The sequence below is a fragment of the Budorcas taxicolor genome, chromosome 12 (genome assembly GCF_023091745.1).
Source record: "Budorcas taxicolor isolate Tak-1 chromosome 12, Takin1.1, whole genome shotgun sequence".
NCBI classification, from domain to species: domain Eukaryota; kingdom Metazoa; phylum Chordata; class Mammalia; order Artiodactyla; family Bovidae; genus Budorcas; species Budorcas taxicolor.
Window position 1 is genome coordinate 11,748,131 of NC_068921.1, and position 22,621 is coordinate 11,770,751.

General features: G+C 35.8%; 1 protein-coding gene across 1 annotated transcript in view; it reads left to right on the top strand.

The window, feature by feature from the left end:
• Positions 1-22,621, top strand: part of NAA16 (N-alpha-acetyltransferase 16, NatA auxiliary subunit) — a 62,292-nt gene that overhangs the window by 14,017 nt on the left and 25,654 nt on the right. The window contains exons 6-9 of the mRNA XM_052650111.1: positions 2,095-2,248; positions 5,064-5,183; positions 7,668-7,763; positions 14,725-14,831. Coding sequence (XP_052506071.1) covers positions 2,095-2,248; positions 5,064-5,183; positions 7,668-7,763; positions 14,725-14,831 — 477 coding nt within the window. The remainder of the gene's footprint in view (positions 1-2,094; positions 2,249-5,063; positions 5,184-7,667; positions 7,764-14,724; positions 14,832-22,621) is intronic.

The window sequence follows — 22,621 nt, forward strand, 5'->3', positions numbered from 1 at the left end:
GGAAGGACAAAGGTCTCCATATGTTACAACATTAGGGAATATACTTAGACCTCTTTCGGAAACTTCAAATAAAGACAGCCATAATGTAGTGTTTTGTCTTTAGATTCTTCTGTTTAGAATACTTTTGAGATTGACCTGTGTTAGAGTGTGTAGTATTAGTGGGTAATTCCTTTTCAGTGCTATATACTATTTCATTTTGGAGATACACCACACTTTACACGCTTGATGGACATACATGTAGATTTTACTTTTAGCTATGCATAGTGCTACTGTGAACGTTTGTGTATAAGTTTGTGGGCAGACATATATTTTTATTTCTTTTGGGGAGATACTTAGGAATGAAATTACATGGTTATATGATAAGTATATATTTATCTTTTTCATAAACTGTTCAGTTGCTTTTCTAAATGACTGGACCATTTTACATTCCTACTAGCAGTGTGTGAGAATTCCAATTTCTACCCACCCTTATACCTGTTACTGTTCAGTTTTTTTGATGATAGTCTCCTAGTGGGTATGTAGTAATATTTGTTTTGATTGTACCTGCATTTTTCCAGAAATTAATGATATTGAGCATTTTACAGGCTTCCCTGGTGGCTCAGAGGTTAAAGCGTCTGCCCGCAATGTGGGAGACCCGGGTTCAATCCTTGGGTTGGGAAGATCCCCTGGAGACGGGAATGGCAACCCACTCCAGTACTCTTGCCTGGAGAATCCCATGGAGGGAGGAGCCTGGTAGGCTACAGTCCATGGGGTCACAAAGAGTCAGACATGACTGAGCAACTTCACTTCACTTCATTTCACTTCACCATGTTCTCACTAGTCATTTATATTTCTTCTTTGATAAGATGTCTGTTCAACTCTTTGCCCATTTTTTAGTTGGGTTATTTGTCTTACCACTGAGTTGTAAGAATTTCTTTTATAATCTCCGTACAAGCTCCTTATCAGATATATCATTTGAAAATATTTTCTTCTAGTCTGTAATTTGTTTTTCCATGTTATTAATGATGTCTTTTGAAGAGGAAAAGTTTATAATTCTGAAATCCAGTTTACTAATTTTTTTCTTATACAAATAGTCATGAAGATTTTTTTTCTGTTCTGAGATTTCTTGTATAGTTTTAGTGCTCACATTTAGGTCCGTGATCCATTTTGAGTTAATTTTTGTATATGGTATGAAATATGTGTCTAAGGTTATTTTTTTGCATATGGATATTTTATTGTTCCACCATCATTGTTGAAAAGACTACCCTATCTTATTGGCACATCTGTCGAAAATTGATTGACCAGGTTATAAGGGCTTATTTCTGAAGCTTGTATTCTGTTCCATTGATGTCTGTGTCTGTCCTTAGGCCATTACCAACCACATTGTCTTGATTGATGTAGCTTTACAGTATGTTTGAAATTTGAAGTCTTCCTACTTTGTTTTTCTTTTTATGATTCTGTTGGTATAGGCAAGGTTCCTTTGGTTTCCATTTGAACTTTTGGGTCAGCTTGTCAGTTTCTGAAAGCTTACTAAGAGTTTGATAGGGATTGCATTGCATTTTTAGATCAAGGTGGGAGAAAAAATACTGATCCATGTACATGGAATGAAATGTCTGTTGATGTATTTAGGTCTTTAATTTCTCTTGGAATGTTTTGTACTCTTTGATATAAGTCTTGTTTCTTAAATATATTCCTGAATGTTTGTTCTTTATAGTGCTGTTGTGAGTGAAATTATTTTAATTTTTTGGTGGGGTAGGATTATTTATTGCTGGTATAGAGAGATATAGTTGATTCTCATATATTGATCTTGTATTCTGTCACATTGCTAAAGTGATTTATTCTAGTAGGTTTCTTTTTTGAAAGATTCTTTAGGACTTTAATCCCATTATTTTACTTTTCTTTGGTAATAGGATTTGCTGACCTCTTCCCTTTGCAGAAATCTCCGTCCCTTCATTTGCTTTAAAGAATATATTAATCTTTGCTGTTGATCCCTCTTCTATTTGTAACTGCTTGTAGGTTGCTTTTTAAAGTCTGTGTGAATGACATTGCTGAGAAGTCAGTTAAAGATCTATAACTGCTTTATGTTGTTATATAAATAAGATTTTTTTTTTCCAGGTTCCTCCCAGCAAAATAGACTATGAATACAGTGAACTGATACTGTACCAGAATCAAGTGATGAGGGAGGCAGATCTGTTTCAGGAATCTTTGGAACATATAGAAACATACGAGAAACAAGTATGTGATAAGCTTTTGGTGGAAGAAATTAAAGGTTAGTTGAATTGCTTTTTCTTTTTTTTAAAAATGGTCTCGATTAAAGATGAGAATAGAAGCTGTATTTGGGCTTCCCTGGTGGTTCATACAGTAAAGAATCTGCCTGCAGTGCAGGAGATGTAGATTTGATCTCTGGGTCAGGCAGAATCTCCTAAAGAAGGAGATGACAACCGACTCAAGTATTCTCACAAGTATCCTACAACCTACTCAAGGATTCTGTGAAATCCCATGAACAGAGGAGCCTGCCAGTTGCAAAGATACAGGACTGACTTACTAACACTTTCACTTTCATGCCCTAACACTTAAGTGAGGCTATATCAGGCAGTGTTCTAAACAGTTCCTTTATTAAACCATTACTAATTAATGTAATCCTCATAACAACCTTATGATGTAGTTGTTATATCCACTTTAGAGATCAGAAACTGAGGAACAGAGAGGTTAAGTGACTTGCCCAGAGTCACACAGCCATTAGGCTGAGTAGTGCAGGATCTGAGTGCAGGGATTTTGATGCCAGATTCCGTTTTCTAAATAGTGGTTATACTGCCTTCATATTCATCTCCTCTCCCAATTCTTATCTTCATATGTAGTAAAATGAGATTAGTAAATGACACCGGGATCATCATGAAAGCAACATTCATTTATTTTCATTATGGGCTAATTAAGAAGACAGAATCCTGAGAAATAGTTTGTTAAAAGTGTTATACAACAAAGTCAAACTGTTTCTTTTTTATATTTAACTTTGCTCATCAGTTACCCATTTCCTGAGGAATATTGTATAGACTGTCCATTTAAATTAAAAATTAGTTTAAAACTAAAATCTCATATAGTTGCAGGACTTCTAAAGCTTAATAAAATACTTGCCGAGATTTATTTAGTCTTTCACAGTAGTAATTGCTGAACTGGCTTAATTTCTTGGAATATTTTTTCACTTCTAACATGGGTATTATTTATTATCCCTTTTTATATTTGAAGAAACTAGGAGAGGTTAAGGACTTGCCTGAAGTTGCCTAGCCTTTTAGGAGTTAATTTCTAAACATACCTTTCTGATTTCAGAGCCTTTACTTTTTTTGTTTGTTTTAATTTAAATAGACTTTATTGTTTAGAGCAGCTCTAGGTACCCTGCGACCCTGGGTGGAAGACACAAAGGTCTCCTATGCGCCCTCTGTCCTCACACACGCAGACTCCTCCCTGCCCCAGGCCGGTAGTCTGTATGTGGGTTCGCTCTTGGTGCTGCACACCTTCCAGGGTTTAGGAAGTGTGTAATGACGTGTATCTACCATTATAGTATCATGCAGGGTAGCTTCACTGCCATAGAATCCCTGTGTTCTACTTGCTTGTTTCTCCTTGCCTCCAACCCTTGGCAGTCCGAAATCCTTTTCCTGTCTCCTTATTTGTACCTTTAACAGTATGTGTTAGAGATGGAACCATAGTACGTAGCCTTTTTATATTGGCTTGTTTTCACTCAGCAATATCCTTTTAAGGTTCCTTCGTGTCATTTTTTGAGTCCTTTTAACTGCTCTCCTCTACTCCTGTGGAGGAATGGGGCGCAGTCACAGTTTTTATTTTGTTTTTGTTTTCCTTTTCTTTCAATTGAAGTATAGTTGACATACTATTTACAGTTTTAGGTAGTAGATGCTTATTTGTTTTCACTTTGTACCTAGTACTGTGCTGACCATTTTAAGTACATTATTTCAATTGATGATCATAAAAATAGTTGATATTTTGCAAGCAAGGAAGTGGAAATTGAAAGTTTTATGTTACTCAGGGTTCCAGAGCCAGAAAGTGGTGAAACTGTTAATTATACCTGTTAGTCTTTTTTTTAATTAGAGGATAATTACTTTACAGTATTGTGATGGCTTCTCTCATACGTAAGCATAAATTGGTGACAGATATACACATGTCCTCCCACCTTGAACCGCTCTCCCACTCCTGTTAGTCCTACTCTAGAGATTGAGTAATATATAATACGTGTAAATAGCAAAATAATATGTATAATAACCACTATAATATGATGATAAAAGCTGAAATAGTATGTATGACTGAAGACATTTCAAAGGGTTGTTTGAAGCAGATTCTTCAGGAAGTGGAAAAGCTTAGTGATAGAAAGTTGAGGTATATTCTTTTTTGAGATTCTCCCCATTCTCTTGATTAGATTTGCTTTTATCTGAGGAGTTTAGATGCTCTTTCCCGTTCCCACTTGCAATTTATATGGCATAGTTAAAGGAACTGACTTAGTTCCTCTAACTGATGTAGTTAGAGATGACTCACAGGTGAACTCTTTTTGTGTAGTTTCTTGCTCTGAAATGATATTTAGTGTTATCGTTTTGTGAGTTAAACTTCTCTGATTTTAGTGACCTGGAAAGGACACTAAGAAAATTAAATGGAGAATTGCTTAGCACAAAAACTGATTGGAAAAGTACATTGAAAATCTTGCAGTAGGAAGGTAGAGATATTTCATTGGAATTATTTACCAATCTGTAAATAGGGTGTCTTTAGTTATCTTAAAGGGTGTATAAAAATGTACAAAATAGCAAAAATTTTTACTAATTAATATCATTTATATTTGGGGTGTGGGAGGGAGCCAAAAATGAATGTTAATAGAATATTTAAATGAAGGTTCATTTCTGAAGGCAAACTCTGAATTAATTTTTAGTTATTTAAACTACAGTGGCAACAAACCCTGAAGGAAAGCACATAAAATTCTGTCTTTCATAAATATCTACTATACTAATAATGGTTAGTGAAAATCTCTGGGCTCAGAAAGGTATTTAATGTTTAAGTAAAATGAATGTGACATTTAAACTTAATTTTAGGGGAAATGCTGTTGAAATTGGGGCGATTAAAAGAAGCGAGTGAAGTATTCAAAAACTTGATTGATCGGAATGCAGAAAATTGGTGTTATTATGAAGGCTTGGAAAAAGCTCTGCAACTTAGTATGTAATGATTTTTCTCCTACCTTCTCTTAACTAGTGTTTGAAGTATAGTAAAAAATAGTAAAATATAAAGTTATAGTCATATTTGAGGATGTATATTTTTAATAGTAGCATTTATTTTTCCATTTAGGAAAGTTGCAGGTTAAACATGGGAGTGAAAATGAATTCAGATATTTAAAATATTTCAGTGATAAACACTTACAGATAATTTTAAGTTTATTCATCCCAATCGTCAGTTACCAATTTAGATGACTAGACTGGTGGGGAAGAAAATGGGCATTCCCTTTCTGGGAAATGTCATAATTATTAAATATTTTTAAACAATTAAAGGACTGTTAATCTCTTAAGCATAAGAATTGGGCCAAAGCAAGGTTGTTGAGAGTGTGTGGTATACCGCATCAGCATAAAAACTATCCTTTTAGTTTCAAACTAGGCTAATTTGTGCCGAATATGAATACATATTCTGAAATTTGATAGCCTTGACTTCTTTCAGAATCTAGAATATTATTCTAAACTTTCCCTTATATTTTCATAAGTAAGTATTTTTAGGAGCAGTTAGTATTGCCAAAATTATATTTACTCATGGGTAAAGTAAGTATATGGCTGAAATAATTATGAGACTAGTATGAAATAATTATGAAACTCAAAGATATTGAAATAGCAAAATTTTTAAATTAAAAAAATATGGTAAATAGGTACCTATCCATATTTACAGTGGGAAGAAATTTGAGAAAAAATTTATTTTTTGTTATCCTAATTACCTGTATGCTTAAATCCAAGTTTCGTGTTTGTATTTAAAATGTAATATCACAAATTATTTAAAAATTTCCTTACATAATTGTTTTTGAGAAAATAATGAAAATTAAAATATTGGTTAGATTAGTAATCTCTTTTAAAAAAAAAGGGGACAGAGTCATGTGTCGGAAGGTTGGAAGTGTGAGATAACTGATTTTTCTTTAAACTACCAGTTACTGACATACATTAATAACTGTTTTAGTAAAATGAATGTATTGTGTTCTATTTGTCAGGATCCATGCTCACTATAAAATACATTGATTATGAAACTAATTCCATTATTGTTCTCGGTTCCTTAGAACCTTTTCTCCCCCATGGTAAGTTCTGGAGTTCCAACATGTGACTTCACAAAGGACATTGCAGTGGGTTGGTCTTGATTTAACTACGTTTATAAGACCTGTTTTATCTGAGCTAGTAGGAAGTTTGTTTTTGTACTCATAGCTTGTTTCATTTCCCAAGATTAGGCATAAATATGAGAATTGCTTTTTAAAATTTTGCGATAACCTTCTTGTAAATTTTAGTATAAGGATCCTTAATATTTCATGAAGTTCCCAGATCATTAACAGAGCATGAGAATAATTTTTCTCATATCCCACTTTCAAAAACTCAACCACTTTGGAGCTCCAAAACATATTATTGGAGGAAGGAAGGAGTCTAAATAAAACCAGACTTGACTTTTTAAAGTTCTGTGTTTATAATCTTGATACTGAACACTACATTTACCGTGCAGATACCTAGACTGCTGGCACCAAGGGTTTTCTTACAATAATTACGTATGTGTGGTCTGAATTAAAATCCACCTGGAACCTTATAGTTTAAAAATGAGTGTTTGCTTTTTCTTGAAATTTGCTGTAAATATCTTATTGCTCATATTAAATAGTCTTTCTGTAGATTATGCAGGATGTTATTTTAGAATAATAAACTAGACCTAGAACCTATTTTCAGATTGTTAGTTTACTTATAGATTTTGAATTTAGTACTATAAAATTAGGTTGGTCTTGAGAGGGAAGATACAACTTTCTGTTAGAAATACATTTTATATCATAATACTTGGGTGAAGTAATTGCCACTTTAAAAAGTCTGTACTAATGGGGTCTTTTTCTTGGGTACCTGGACAGGGACATGAACTGATGGGACTCTTTATTATACAGTTTCATTGAAGATTTTAAGTCTCAAAGCGACCTTAGAAACTTAATTCTTATCTTTTAAGATATTGCAGTCATGATCCTAAAACTGTTGCTTCTTTAAGCTTATCTCTAGGTGCTATATAGACTTCTGTTGGATTTATATGGGTTATATTAGGTTAGAGGATTTATGTAAGATATGTTCTAAAGGAACATTTTCTTTTCCATGGGTTGTGCACACAGGAATGTAAGAGGAGTATGTTGCTTCTGTGAGTGTTGTGTGTATATGATTTGAGTTGGATATAGAATCTGTTGTGATGAGCTTTGTATTTCTCTGACTTTGAATATAAAATGATCATTTACTGATTATCTTATTTCACTACCACAGAGTTTTTAATGTGATTTCTACAAAAATTGAGAGTAGTTTTAATATTGATAATGGGATTTTTAATTTATAACATACTTTTTAAAATTTATTAGTTTTTATCCTAAATAAAAGTTTAAAGTTTTTATCATAGATAAAAGTTTTGATGCTTTGAATCTCACACATATTTACTGATAATAGGCACTTTAGAAGAGAGACTTCAAATTTATGAAGACATTAGTAAGCAGCACCCCAGAGCAATTTCACCTAGAAGATTACCTTTGAATCTTGTCCCAGGTAATAATAGGATATCTTTTGTAACACTAATAATTACTTGTTCAAATTACTCAACACCAATCACATTTTAAAAACTTGTTTCTGGAAGAGAGTACACCAGTCTTAGGGGTGGGAGTCATCAGTTATTAATCTGTTATACACATATGTTGTTAAGAGTATTTATGTTGGTTTAGCTTTATGTTGATTTTAAGTGTCAGAAGTTATCTATATAAAATGGTTTTTCTTATGTGACTTTAAAAACTAAACACCATATTTAGAAGGTAAATTAAATTCCATAGAACTGATGAAAAATTATATGTGAGGTATTGTGATTTAAGTGGTAAAAGTTTTGAAGTTCTAGATTTTCTTTTTTAGGACATAAATTCAGAGAGAGAGTTGTGAATTCTTTGTTCCTGCCACAGTGTTTAAGAATGTCATCAATCCTGTGCAAGGCCCTCTCCTCAAAGTTGACCACATTCCTGACTTTAGCTTTTTATCAATTTTGTAGACCCATGTATTTTGTAACCCTAGAAATAAAAACAAAAAACCCCATTTTGTACTTTATGTAATTTGGAGCACTGTGGTATATACTCTTATGATTTATTTTTATTGAACAATAGTGTATTCATGACCTTGACCTAAATTATAGTGTGTAGGTGAATTCATTTGCTATTGAGCTTATGAGGTAAAGAGTATATTAGCACTTGAGATAGTTAATGACTTCATTGATGATTTTATGTGCCTTTTTCTTTTTTTGCTCCAGCTTCCTTTTAAAATTGTTGCTAACACAGCATAAATCAAAATTGCATTATTTACAGTTTAACACAATACAACATACAGATCTCATTCAACACATCTCGATTCCAGAAAAAAAATTTTTTTTTGAAATATTTCCCTCTAGAAGTTGTTATAGATTATTTCCATCATTTTTTTTGACCCCTTTTTTTTTCCCAATTTATTTTTTAATTTTAATTGGAGGCTAATTACAGTGTTGTGGTGATTTTTGTCATACATTGACATGAGTCACCCACAGGTACACATGTGTCCCACCATCTTGAACCCACCTCCCTTCCCCGGCCATCGCTCTGGCTTGTCCCAGAGCACCAGCTTTGAGTGCCCTGCTTTATGCATTGAACTTGCCCTGGTCATCTGTTTTACATGTGGTAATAATACATGTTTCAGTGCTGTTCTCACAGATCATCCCACCCTCGCCTTTTCCCACATAGTCCAAAAGTCTGTTCTTCACATCTGTGTCTCTTTTGCTGTCTTGCATATAGTGACCCATTATGTTTTTTAAAAAAACCAAAACTGACCATCACAGATTTAATGTTCTTTGGTAATGCAGGTTGTATACATCTGATTTGTCTACACAATTCTTCAAAGGTGCCAATAAAATAGAAACCCATCCAATTCTCCTTGCCTGCTTGAAAAACATGTAAATCTAAGTTTTAAATACAAGGAGAGGGTTCATTTCTTACCTCTGCATATAGAGCTGAGTACATATCATATAATAGATGCTTATATGACTGGTTGACTAATACTTGGTTACCAGTTTTAATAGAAATACCAACACTGTGCAGGATTTGAGGACCTGAGAGTTTTAGAAGGTATCATGTGCCTTTTTCTGAAAGTCATCTTTTTTTTTTTTTAGTTGCATGTACTTTAGATAATGAATTATTTATTGAGACTTCTGGCATGTCTTTTGATACAAGTTAGACCTTAGAAAGCTAATGTGACTTAAAAAATCTCTATCCTAGGCATGGGTGTGGAGGGAAAGTGTTTTCTTTTTTGTGTGTGATTTTTTTTTTTTTCTTTTAAAAAATTTATTTCTAACTTTTTTACATTAGGGAATGTATTTTCTTATGCCTTTTCTCATTTACAGTGGAAATGTTTGTTTAAATAATTGTGTTGTTTTCCTTTTATCAAAAGGTTAATGGAAATTAAGAGCTTTTTAGTAGACTGACTTTAAAAATATATGCAATACCTCTTAGAAATGTATTGGATCAGACAGTAGATACAAGTTTATTTAAAAATAAATAAATAGTGCATCTCAGTTACATAAAGGGTAAATAGTATTTCTCTGATTCTCTGTTTTGTTTTGACCTTGTGAACTAGGCAAATTTCCTAATGTTTTCAAGAGAACATTAAGTCCAAGTGGACATTAATAGGCTTGGTGGGGAGGATGCTGATGTACTGAGATATTTTTCAGTCAGGTGATTTTGGGAAACTTGGTTAAATGTAGCAGTCAGGTTTCTGCAGGATTTCCTGGAAGTTTCAGTAGATACATTGTGAGTTTCCAAGGTGGAATGTACTGAGCTCCAAGGAGCATTTCCCTAGTAAAAGTGTTTTCTGGAAAATGCTTGGACTCACATTTCTGTATCTTCTTAAAAAAACAAACAAACAAACAAAAAATAGAAAAGCAACTTGTCAAAATGTAGCTCACATACCATAAAATTCGCTTTTTAAAGTGTGCAGCTCAGTACTTTAGTATGCCCAGGGAGTTGCACACCCATCATTACTCTCTGATTTCAGGAAATTGTCATCACTCCAGAGAGAAAACTCATACCCGTTAGCAGTCACTTCCAGCTCTCACCCCTGCACCAGGCAGCCGCGGTCTACCTTTCTGTGCCTGTGGACTTGCCTGTTTCACACATTTTGTGTAATTGAAATCATACCGTGGGCGGCCTTGTGTGTACTAGGTAGGAAATAGATTTTTCCTGAAAGATAGCCTGGAGCCAGCTTTGACTGTAAAGTGTGATCTAGGTTAAAGTGGAATGATTCTGGACCCTGTAGGATATTCTGTGTTTGAAATGCTAAAGGGGTCTTTTTGCAAGCAAGGCCTCAGTTGAGGGGTCTTGAGGGCTTAGGCTTCAGGGTCAGCAACCATCATGTGAGGTTCTAACATAAACATGTGTATACAAAGCTCTGGGGACCATATATAAAACTCTGCAGCTACTTAATTGAACCTGTGCAACAGGTGAATACTTGAAGTTTTTTTGCCTGCTTAGAAATATTTTTATGTGTCATAAGAAAGGTATCTCAGCATCACCAAAGGCAGTAAGATGTTTTCCTAGAAATGTGATGGGACTTGAAGATGCAAGTTTTGAAAAAGGCTTTCTGGTTTTTAAGTGAAAAGATTTATCACCAACAGATTAGTGAACACAGCCAAAGTCCTGGGGAGATTCTCCAACAGCCTGAAATAGAAAGTGCTATGAAAACAGAGCTTTTCAAAATACCTAGTTTGATTCATCGTGACGTATTAGTCTTCACTGGCCGAGGAGGGAGAAAGAGGGAAGGAGATAATCCAGAGTGTTAAACAGAGAATGCTAATCACATTTTACTCCTATTTTATTTTTGTTTCATTGGATTATTTTTGTTTTTTATTGAGATATAATTAACATGTTTAAGGTGTACGATGTATTGATATACATTTATATATTCCAATATTACCACTGTAGTGTTAGCTGATACCTCGTTAGGTCACATGATTATCGTTTCTGTTTTGTAGTGAGAACACACACCATTATTTAGAATAAATTTTCAGGTTATCAGATACTGTCTGATCTTCCTTTTGTTCACTAATTTTAGTGGTGGTTTTGGGGAATATCAATTTTTATCTGAATCTGCTACATCTAGTAAAGAATTAGCATAGCGTCACTGAAGATAGAAAATTTGTTTTACAAGCTGCAGTTGTAAATAGGCACATAATGATTGATAGTCCCCCCCCCCCCCGCCCCGCCCCCGTACCCAAAGGAAAGCCTATGGGAGTCCTAATAATTAGGAAGAAGGGAAGTTATTTTTGTGAATAAGTTTTTCTTAATATACAAAGATACATTTATGAGATGGGTAAATAGTAATTTGGGGATATGGTGTGTGACTGGGCAGTTGAGTAGCTGTATAGGCTTCTGGTTTAGACACTGCGTTCATGTAGTTCCCAATGAAAGGGTCAAAACGGGCTTCGACTGAAAGGCCCTCTGCATGTCGCTGTCTTCTGGCCACCAAGGTTGCTTCCCCAGAGACAGCCATTATGACTAGTAGATGGTGAACTCGTCCAGAAATAAATTGTGCTTATGCAAGCGAAAGCATGTGTGTGAGGGTTTATGTGCAACTTTCCTTTTTCCTCTCCCTTTTGTACAAAAGGAGCATAGGTTGTTCTGTACCTGGTTTTCCCTTTCACTGAACTAACTCTGTCTGGAGTTCAGTCCTGTATCAGTACAGAAGACCTTTTGCACAGTTGAAATAATTTAATGGGAGAAGAGGCTTTCAGTGTAGTGGGCACTTGAGAACAGAGTGCATTGTTTTTTAAATGAGATCTTGCTAGTATGATCTGAATAGGTTGAGATTGGAAGAGTTTTTAGAGTAGCCTCTGACATGAAGATAAAATGCCTATTGTCTCAGTGTCTCAGTGGATGATAGTGCATGTGGAAAACACTTCTGACTTCAGAAATACGACAGCTGTTAAATGTCAGTGCGTGGGATGATAGCATTTATTGAGCGGTTATTGTGTGCTTACACTATACTTTTCATCTCATGTGAGCCTTGAAAGAGTACGCTTGAGGCTGGTGGTGTTATCCTCATCTTTGAGTGGATAATGTCACACAGGAAGTAAGCAACAGGGTCTCTGACCACCTAGCACAATATTGCTGACCTTTGTTTTATATCAGAGCAAGTGCTGGAAAGATTTGATTTCTAAAACTAGTTTTTATATTTGAGGAAATAATCATGTTTATCCAACCCAAAGTGATATTTTTTGTGGTTTTGGCATACTTTGTATATAATCTTTTGAAAATCCCAGGTTATCAGTTCAGTCGCTCAGTTGTGTCTGACTCTTTGCGACCCCATGGACTGCAGCACACCAGGCTTTCTTGTCCATCACCAACTCTTGGAGCTTGCTCAAACTCACGTCTGTTGAGACGGTGATGCCATCCAACCATCTCATCCTCTGTCGTCCCTTTCTCCTCCCGTCTTCAATTTTTCCCAGCATCAGGGTCTTTTCCAAGGAGTCAGTTCTTCGCATCAGGTGGCCAAAGTATTAGAGTTTCAGCTTCAGCTTCAATCCTTCCAAGGAATATTCAGGACTGATTTCCTTTAGGATGAACCGGTTGGATCTCCTTGCAGTCCAAGAGACTCTCAAGAGTCTCCTCCAGCACCACAGTTCAAAAGCACCAATTCTTCAGTGTTCAGATTTCTTTATAGTCCAGCTCTCACATCCATACATGACTACAAGTCTTCTCCAGCACCACAGTTTGAAAGCACCAGTTCTTCAGTGTTCAGATTTCTTTATAGTCCAGCTCTCACATCCATACATAACTACTGGAAAAACCCTAGTTTTTGTTGGCAAAGTAACGTCTCTGCTTTTTAATGTGGTGTCTAGGTTGGTCACAGCTTTTCTTCCAAGGAGCAAGCGTCATGGCTGCAGTCACCATCTGCAGTGATTTTGGAGTCCAAAAAATAAAGGCTGTCACTGTTTTCCCATCTATTTGCCATCAAGTGATGGGATTGGATGCCATGATATTCATTCTGAATGTTGAGTTTTAAGCCAGCTTTTTCAGTCTCCTCTTTCACTTTGATCAAGAGGCTCTTTAGTTCTTCACTTTCTGTCACAAGGGTGGTGTCATCTGCATATCTGAGGTTATTGATATTTCTCCCGGCAGTCTTGATTCCAGCTTTTGCTTCATCCAGCCCAGCATTTCAAGGTTATCAAGACTGCACAGAGTCATGAAGATTGCAGAAAATTTTACTCTGGGTTAAATACATATCATTACTTCCTTGAAAATCAAAAATAGTTTCAGAGGTAAAATCTTTCCAGCATTTCCTTTGTTACAAAGATAGAGATCATCTGACAACAACCTTTGTAAGTAAAAATCTTGAACCTGTTTTTATGTTAGATAAATTTTTAATCCAATAAAATTTGAATTTCTCCTAATTTTTAAGACATCTGTAATATGTTGAGTATGCACGTTTTGTTCAACAGTGTCAGTCACAGCAGATAAAAACCACTTGGGTTGTTGAGTGTTTTGGTAGAATGTCATGATTTCATAAAGAAACATTAGGAAAGTTCATTTCAGTAGTCTTACATTAGCTTAAACCATTCATGACCTATATATTTTTTTCTTTTGCATGGCCAGATCCATGCTCTTACATTGTTAACCCTTACTGTCAAAAAGTTAGAGCCTTCATATTTAAAATTAATTTTGATTTTCAGTTTTTTCTGCTTTTAAAAAGTGATACTGAAACTTTTTGGTAAGGGTTTAGCAATAATACGAGATGTATTTACTTAATGTTACAGATGGGGTATTTATTTAATTCTAATGTTAGCATGCCCCAGTTCGCCGATATCTTACGTTTGTTATTTTACTTATTGTCCATCTCGCCCACTAGAATGTTAATAAGTTCTATGAGGGCAGAATTAAAAAAATTTTTTTGTTTTAATCGCAGCTATATCTTGGATACTTGAAACGTGCCTGGCACCTAGTAGGTGCTCGATGGATGATTGTGGGCGAATGATGGAGCAGATCACTAGTTGGTCTGCAAGACATTTGTAAATATGTCAGCGTTTAAGAAGGTATTTTGACTGCCACTTGCATACGGTGCTGATCACAGTAGAGCCCTTTTCTAAAGTTTGCAGACTGCCTTCTGAGATGCCAGATAGCAGGCTTGAGCCTGTGCTGGTCAGTGAGACTAGGAAAGGCAGACGGGATAGTAGGCTACTCTGCCTCAAAGCTGCCTAGTCATTTTGCTTGCCGGTCTTTTGAAGTGTAACTTGAAGCTTTTTGAACCTATATCTAGGGGAAATAAACGTGCCGACTGAGATATTTGGTGTTACACTCTTTGGCGATAACAAACAAGTAATGCTAACTTTTTGGGTTTAAACGTAATAGGGGAGTCGTTGTTGCTGAAGAAGTTTTATTTTTATTTATAAAATAACTTTGAGAGCTGTTTCCATCAATTGAAGTTTAACAAAGTACACTTTTATTCCTAGGTGAGAAATTTAGAGAACTAATGGATAAGTTCCTGAGGGTTAACTTCAGTAAAGGCTGCCCGCCCTTGTTTACTACTTTGAAATCTCTGTATTACAATACAGAAAAGGTAAAATTTGGTTTTTATTCAGTTTTGCTGTAGTCTTTTTACTCACTTTATTGTTGTAGAAAGACATTTTCTCTGTTCAAGTAATGGTGTGCACCTTAGCTTAATAATAGATGAACTGAAATTATATGCATGTACTATAAGTAGTGTCAAAGAAAATGTCAGTCTGAAATTTACTAAGGGGCTTATAAGAACACTAAAAGGTTATTGTTTTTAATGGGTATACTTTTCTAGTGGAATTTTACTAATAAATTTGACATATTGTCACCAGAGGTCTATATTTAACTATTTCACGGTTAGTTATCTATTACTTTATAGTGTGGTTGTGGATTTTTAAATTTGTTATGCTTGCTTTTAAAGTTAGAGCATGGTTAATTGTTAGTGGAACAATAAAATGTAGGCACTATTTTAACTCACAGGCTACATTTTAATAAAAGATAGGTTTAGCTGGTTTTCCCATGAAGAGTCATCCTTCTGCTTTTTAAAATTAGGAAATAGATGTGGTTTTATATTAGAAAGATAATTAGAAAATTAAAAGTTAATAGAAAACAAGTTATACTTCTATTTCCAAGTGTTGCTTCTTATTAAGATCTAAAAATCTTGTGTAGACAGTTTTTGAAAATTGAACGGATAAGGAAGAGACTTTATTAGAAGCGCTAAAATATTTTTAGTTGAACTTCATCACTTTATTTAGCTTTGACCCGTAATTATTTGTAAATTAGCATAATTATGAATAATAAGTTATTCAAAAAGATCAGTGCTTTGTAGGTGTACCAATTGACCCTTTCTTCCTTTGGCAGCAGGTTCATAAACTAAAAGGGCCGACTCATAATATCTAGAGGGGAGTGGCTGAGGCTGGCTCGCAGAACTTCTGCACCCTCTTCCTGCCACTGTGCACCCAGTCTCCTTGTCAGCTGGTCACAGCCCCACTTCTAGAAAGATACCTGTAGTGCCTGATCAGTAAGGGAGTGTCATTTGCATTAAAAAAAAAAAAAAACCAGAAAACCGTGTAGTTCTTTTAATGTCTGTAGTATACTTTATTTGATTGCCATGGTACTGCTGTCGATTTTTCTCCTGCTATCTTATTTTTTTGAGTGATTGATTTGTATGAAAACATGGAGCAGTGCCTAACAGTGGTTTCTGTAGGTTATTTAAATTAGCATTTGCCGAAGTGCTTCTTCTACTCATTTTGGCAAGGTTGACAAAGAAGAAAGAAGAGATGAAATGTCAGCAGTGTTAATAATAAAGAGCATGTATGTAACCATCTTACAGCAAGTACTGAATACCTCAGTCCTTTCAGAATCTGTTCCTCTTAAAGCTGTCAGTGAGCTTTCCCTGGCTTTCTCAGTTTTCATAAGAGGCATAGACTTAAAAAATCCCTTCAGTACTGATCCAAAATTACCATCATAAAAGTGTTAAGCATTTGTTGATATTTCATAAATCTTAGAAATTGCACTTTTAAAGAAGGCATTGAGGATGCGTTGACCTATAATAGGAACCTGTAACATATCTTTAGTGTTAATTTTTAAGCACACAGCAGGAATGTTTATCATATGTTTTTGATGTTTGAATTACAATGCAGAAATTTGAGTTTAAGTTGTCAGAACTTAGTATATTTTTTAAAAAGTGTACAAGTATGGGAAATCCTTCTCAAATCATTTGGCTGCATATCTTTGTGATTACTCAAAAGGGCAGTTTTAAAATTTGCATATTTCTAATCAGCAGTGAGTCCTGATTTTTAGCAAGGGCTGCATTTTTTTTATTTAATGAACTTTTAAAAAAGTTACTTATTTTTGACTGTGCTGAGTCTTCCTTGCCGCATGGGCTTTTCTCTCATCGTAGGGGGTCGGGGGCTGCTCTTCCCTTGCAGTGCTGGGGCTCTTGGTTGTTGTGGCTTCCTTTATTGCGCAGCACAGGCCCTGGGGTGCTCGGGCTTGATGGTTGTGGCTCCCAGGCACAGGCTCAGTAGTCCTGGCTCTGGGCTTAGTTGCTCCCAGGCATGTGGGATCTTCCCAGATCAGGGATCGAACCTGGGTCCCCTGCATTGGCAGGTGGATTCTTTACCTCTGAGCCACCAGGGAAGCCGCCCCAGGGATGCACTTTTAACTCTTGAAGGATTTCAAAGAGGTTAAGGAATAATTACAGTTGTTTTAATTTGTAAAATTCCAAGACTAAAAAAAAAATTAGCCTTTGAAGTTAGCTTAGGATATAATACAGTTGTAGAAAAGTGTTTTAAAAACGTCTCCAGCATTTTAAACTGTGATTGCACAATTTAAGAGCAATTTTCATGTAATTCCTTTCCAAATTTTTTTCCCTGTGAATTTGTGATGTATATATGTAGCTCTAGTAATTTTGACCATAAAAATTTTGTTTTTCCACCTAGCAGTTTCACAGGCACTTAATGTTTTATTGTGTAGTCGTTGATATCTTCTTTTTCATAACAGCATAGTCTTTTATCAAAATCATACCTCTAGTTATTGAACTTTGCTGTTTAAAAAAATGTCCTTATACACGTAGTTTTTACTTAGGATTTTTCCCCCCATAAATTCTCAGAATAAGTTAATGGGTAAAAGGTATGAACATTCTGTTATTCTTGGTAAACACTGATATATTGATTTCTATAAGGCTGTAAACATCAGTTTGTATTGCCAGTAGCAAAGGTGTGTGGAAGGTTCACTGTTTCCTCACCAGCATTAGGCAGAGTTAAATATTTTCTTGTGTTTGCTTTTCTCAGGAGATTTTTTTCTTCTAAATATAAAGAAGCTAAAATGTAACCAGATTTGTTGATCTATATTTCTATTGTAGAATTTCATCTGTTGTTTTAAAAACAGTTTGGAAAGTCCTCTTCGTCTCGAGCACCACTTCACAAGGTGGGACAGGGGAGGGAATTAGGCCACCAGGGGGCGTTTTGCGGTGTCTGGAGACTTGGTTGTCACTGTGGTGGCGGTGTGCTGCTTGATGCTTCTGCAGTTCAGAGGACAGCCCCTTATGAGAAAGAACTGCATTATCAGCAACTGGGCTAGATAACCCTTTGTTATTAGGGGCTGTCCTGTGTGTTATAGGGTATTTAGCAGTGTCCTCGAGAAGGCAATGGCACCCCACTCCAGTACTCTTGCCTGGCAAATCCCATGGACGGAGGAACCTGGTAGGCTGCAGCCCATGAGGTCGCTAAGAGTCGGACACGACTGTGTGACTTCACTTTCACTTTTCACTTTCCTGCATTGGAGAAGGAAATGGCAACCCACTCGTGTTCTTGCCTGGAGAATCCCAGGGACGGCGGAGCCTGTTGGGCTGCCGTCTATGGGGTCGCACAGAGTCGGACACGACTGAAGCGACTTAGCAGCTGCAGCAACAGTGTCCTTGGCCTCTGCCTCTCGGATGTCAGTAGCTTACCCCCGTTAATAGCTTTATTGAGATACAGTTCTCATACCGTAAAATTGACGTGTTTGAAGCTTACAGACTCACTGATTTTTAGTATATTCAGAGTTTTCTAACCATCAACATGATAATTTTAGAAACCTCCCATTCATATTTGCCCACTCCCACTCTCCCAATCAGGCAACCACTAGTTTACTTTCTGTTCATGGATTTGCCTATTCTGAACATTTCATACAAACAGAATCAAACCATAGGTGGTTTTTTCTCTCTAATGCCTTATACTTGGCATAAATATGTTCATCCATGTGGTAACACAAGCACTTCTCTTATGTCTAAATAATGTCCCATTGTATGGCTGTAGAGCATTTTATGTATCAGTTGATGGACATTTTGGTTGTTTGTATCTTTTGGTTAGTACCTATATTGCTGTGAACATTTGTGTAAAGTTTTTTGCATGTACACATTTTCATTTCTCTTGGGTGTATATACTCCAGGAGTGGAATTGCTAGATCAAATGCTAACTCCATATTTAAACTTTTTAAAAACTGTCAGGCTCTTTGCCAATATGCTGCTACCATTTTACATTCTCACAAGCAGTTTATTAGGATTCTGATTTCTACACATCCTCACCAACAATCCACTTGTTATTGTATGACATTTGGTTGTAACTTACATCCTAGTGGGTGTGAAGTGGTATCTCCTCGTGATTTTGGTTTGCATGTCCCTGATGACTGATGATTTTAAGTATTTTTTCAAGTGCTTGTTGGCCATTTGTATATCTTCCTTGGAGAAATGTCAATTCAGGTTCTTTGCCCAGTTTTTAATTGGGTTATTTTTTTTATTATTAATTTTAAGTTTTTAAATATATCCTAGAAACAGGTTTCTTATCTGACATATGATATTTGAAATAATAAATATAAACATTTGAAAATATTTTCTACTCTTCTGTGGATTGTCTTTTTCCTTTCTTGAAAGTGTCTTGATAAACCCCATTTTCTCTTTTTTCCCTTGTGTTGCCTGTGCTTTTGTGTTGTATATTAAGAAACCATGTCCAAATTTGGGATCATGAAGCTCTATACATGTTTACTCCTGAGTTTGTACCTTTGGTTCTTATGTTAAAGTCTGATTCATTCTGTGTTCATTTTTGTATCTGATGTGAGCTGGGAGTCCAGCCTCATTCTTTTGCTTTGTCTTTCCAGTTTCCTACCACCATTTACTTTTTTTTTTTTTTTCCCTTGAAAGGCTAGGTAGCCTTGCTGAAAATAGATAGACCATGAATGTGAGGGCTCGTTTCTGGGCTCTCTTGTATGTCCACCTTTAGGCTGCATCACACTGTCTTGTTTACTATAGCTTTCAGGTAGTTTTTTAAATTAGGAAGTGTGAATATTCCTTGTTTGTTCTTTTTTTTAAATCTTCTTTTGGCCATTAAGGATTTATTTTCAGTTGAATTTTAGGATCAGTTTTTCAACTTCTACAAAGAGGCCAGCTGGGATTTTATAGGGATTGCTTTGAATCTGTAGATCACTTTGGGAATTTCCATTATGGAAATTGCCATTTTCATCTTGACACCAGTGTTTCAGTCCATGAACATTGGTAGTCTTTCCATTTATTTAGAGCGTCCTTACTTACTTTGAACAGTCTCTTGTAGTTTTCAGTATTCCTCTTATACATCTTTCATTAAATTCATTCCCAAGTATTTTACTGTTTTATGCTATGCTAGATAGAATTATTTTCTCTTTATAAGTTTCAGGTGCACATGTTGAAACTTACGTAGAGCCAGTTATAATTTGACATCTGTGTACACTGTAATTTGTTCACCACTACAAGCCTAGTTACCATCTGTCACCATACAGCTGAGCCCCTTCACCCATTTCACACTCACTCCCAACTCCTTTTCCTTCACTAGTCTGTTATCTGTATCTGTCAGTTTTTGCTTTATTTTGTTCTTTTTTTTTTTTTTTAAGAGTCTGTGTGTCAGTGAAATGATGTGACATTCATCTCTCTCTGGCTTACTTCACTTAGCATAACACTGTTGAGGTCCATCCATGTCGTGGCAGATGGTAAGATGTCATTCTTTTTTCTGGCTGAGGAGAGTAATAGTCCATGTATTACACCACATCTTTATCCATTTATCCGTTGATGGACATCTAAGGTGTTTGCATGTTTTGGTTATTGTAAATAATCCTGCAGTGAACAGAGAGGTGCATCTGTCTCTTTGGATTAGTGTTCTTGTGTTCTTTGGATTGAGATTATTATCTTAATTTAATTTTTCAGGTTTTTTTTTTCCTTGCTAGTAAGTAGATTTTTTTATATTGTTATATTCTGCAGCCTTGATAAATCTGTTTACTAGTTGTTAACAGTTGGTATAATGAATTCCTGTCATGTGCAAATAGAAAGTTTTATTTCTTCGTTTACAATTAGTATCCCTTTTATTTATTTTTTGGACTACTTGTCCTGTCTAGAACCCCCAGTATATGTTGAATAGAAATGATAAGAATTGACGATTTTGTCTTGTTCTTGGTCTCAATGGGAATGTGTCTAGTTTTTCTCCATTAAATATTGTTTAAACTATGGATATGTTTGTATATGCTGTTTATGATGTTGAGGAAGTTCCTTCCTACTTTGGGTTTGTTGAACATTTTTGAAAGGGTGTTGAATTTTATCAAATTCTTTTTCTCTGTTTATTGAGATGATCATGTGTTTATTTTTTATTCTATTGATAATTATGTCATACAGTAATTGATTTTCAGGTGTTAAACAACTTTGCATTAGTGGGATAAAACCCACTTGGTCATGATATGTAGTTCTTTTTATGTGTTGCTAGGTTCAATTTGACAGTGAAAGTTGCTCAGTCGTGTCCAACTCTTTGTGACTCTATGGAATCTGTGGAATTCTCCAGGCTGGAATATTGGAGTGGGTAGCCTTTCCCTTCTCCAGGGGATCTTCCCAACCCAGGTATCGAACTTTGGTCTCCCGCATTGCAGGCGGATTCTTTACCAGCTGAGCCACAAGGGGAGCCCAGGAATACTGGAGTGGGTAGCCTATCCCTTCTCCAGCGGATTGTTCAGGCCCAGGAATCAAACCGGGGTCTTCCTGCATTTGGGATTCCCTGGTGGCTCAGATGGTAAAGAGTCTGCCTGGAATGTAGGAGACCCGAGTTCGATTCCTGGGTCAGGAAGATCCCTGGAGAAGGAAATGGCAACCCACTCTAGTATTCTTGCCTGGAAAATCCCATGGACAGAGGAGTCTGGGGGACTACAGTCCATGAGGTTAACAAAGAGTTGGAGACGACTGAGCAACTTCACTTCAGGTTCAATTTGCTAGAGTTTTATAGAGGGTTTTTGTGTCAGAATTTCTGACAAATACTGTGTAGTTTTCTTGTAATGTCTTTGTCTGGCTTTGATATATCAGGGTAATAATGACTTTATAGTAAGTTGGGAAATTTTCTCTCCTTTTTTCTTTCTTTGAGAAATTTGTGAAGATTGGTATTGGTGTTAAATATTTGGTAAAATTTACCAGTGAAGCTGTCTGGGGCTGCACTTTTCTGTGTGGGTTGTTTTTGATTACTTGTTTCAACTGTTTGTTTATTATTGATTCATTTCTATTTTTTCTTATTTGGCTTCTGAGATTAGTTTTTCTAGAAGTTTGTCCATTTAAATGATCCAATATTGGCATATAATTATTCATCATATTTCTTTATAATAATTTTACTTCTGTGAAGTCAGTAATAAGTAGTGTCTTTTCTTTGATTTCTAGTTTTAATAACTTGAATCTTGTTTTCTTGGTCAGTGTAACTAAAGGCTGGCCAGTTTTGGCAGTCTTTTCTGAAGGCCAGGCTTTCGATTCACTGACCCCCCCACCTCTGTTTTCTATTTCACTAGTATTCAAATCTTATCTTTATTATATCCTTACTTCTGCTGGTTTTATGTTTAATTTGCTCATCTTTTTGCAATTGCTTTTTTAAAAAATTTACTTATTTCTAGTTGAAGGATAAATTCAGGGTTACAGCATATACTTTAAAAATATTTGGGAGGGTTTTAAAAGAAACCAAAATGACCCTGGTAAGAGGTGGAAATTAATTCTGGACTTCCATTTTCACCTATAGTGGAAAGTATTTGGCAGTTTCCTTCTGCAGCTGTTCACTGTGTCGGACTCTTGAGTGAACGCAGTGAATCATCACGGTTTGCGTGGGTTGTTACAGGTACATTTGATTCCATTGAAGCTGGACATTGGTGCATAGTTGCGCTGAACACGAGTGAACATGGAGTCTGAGTGCTTGGTGAGACAGACTGGTGAAGCGTAGCTTTCTCAACAGAAAATGTATGGCTGTCCATACACAGGAAGGGAAGGTAGGCTGCTTCCAAGACAGCCTTTCTTTCTTGTGTTAAATCTGCCCATAACTGTGAAAATACGTC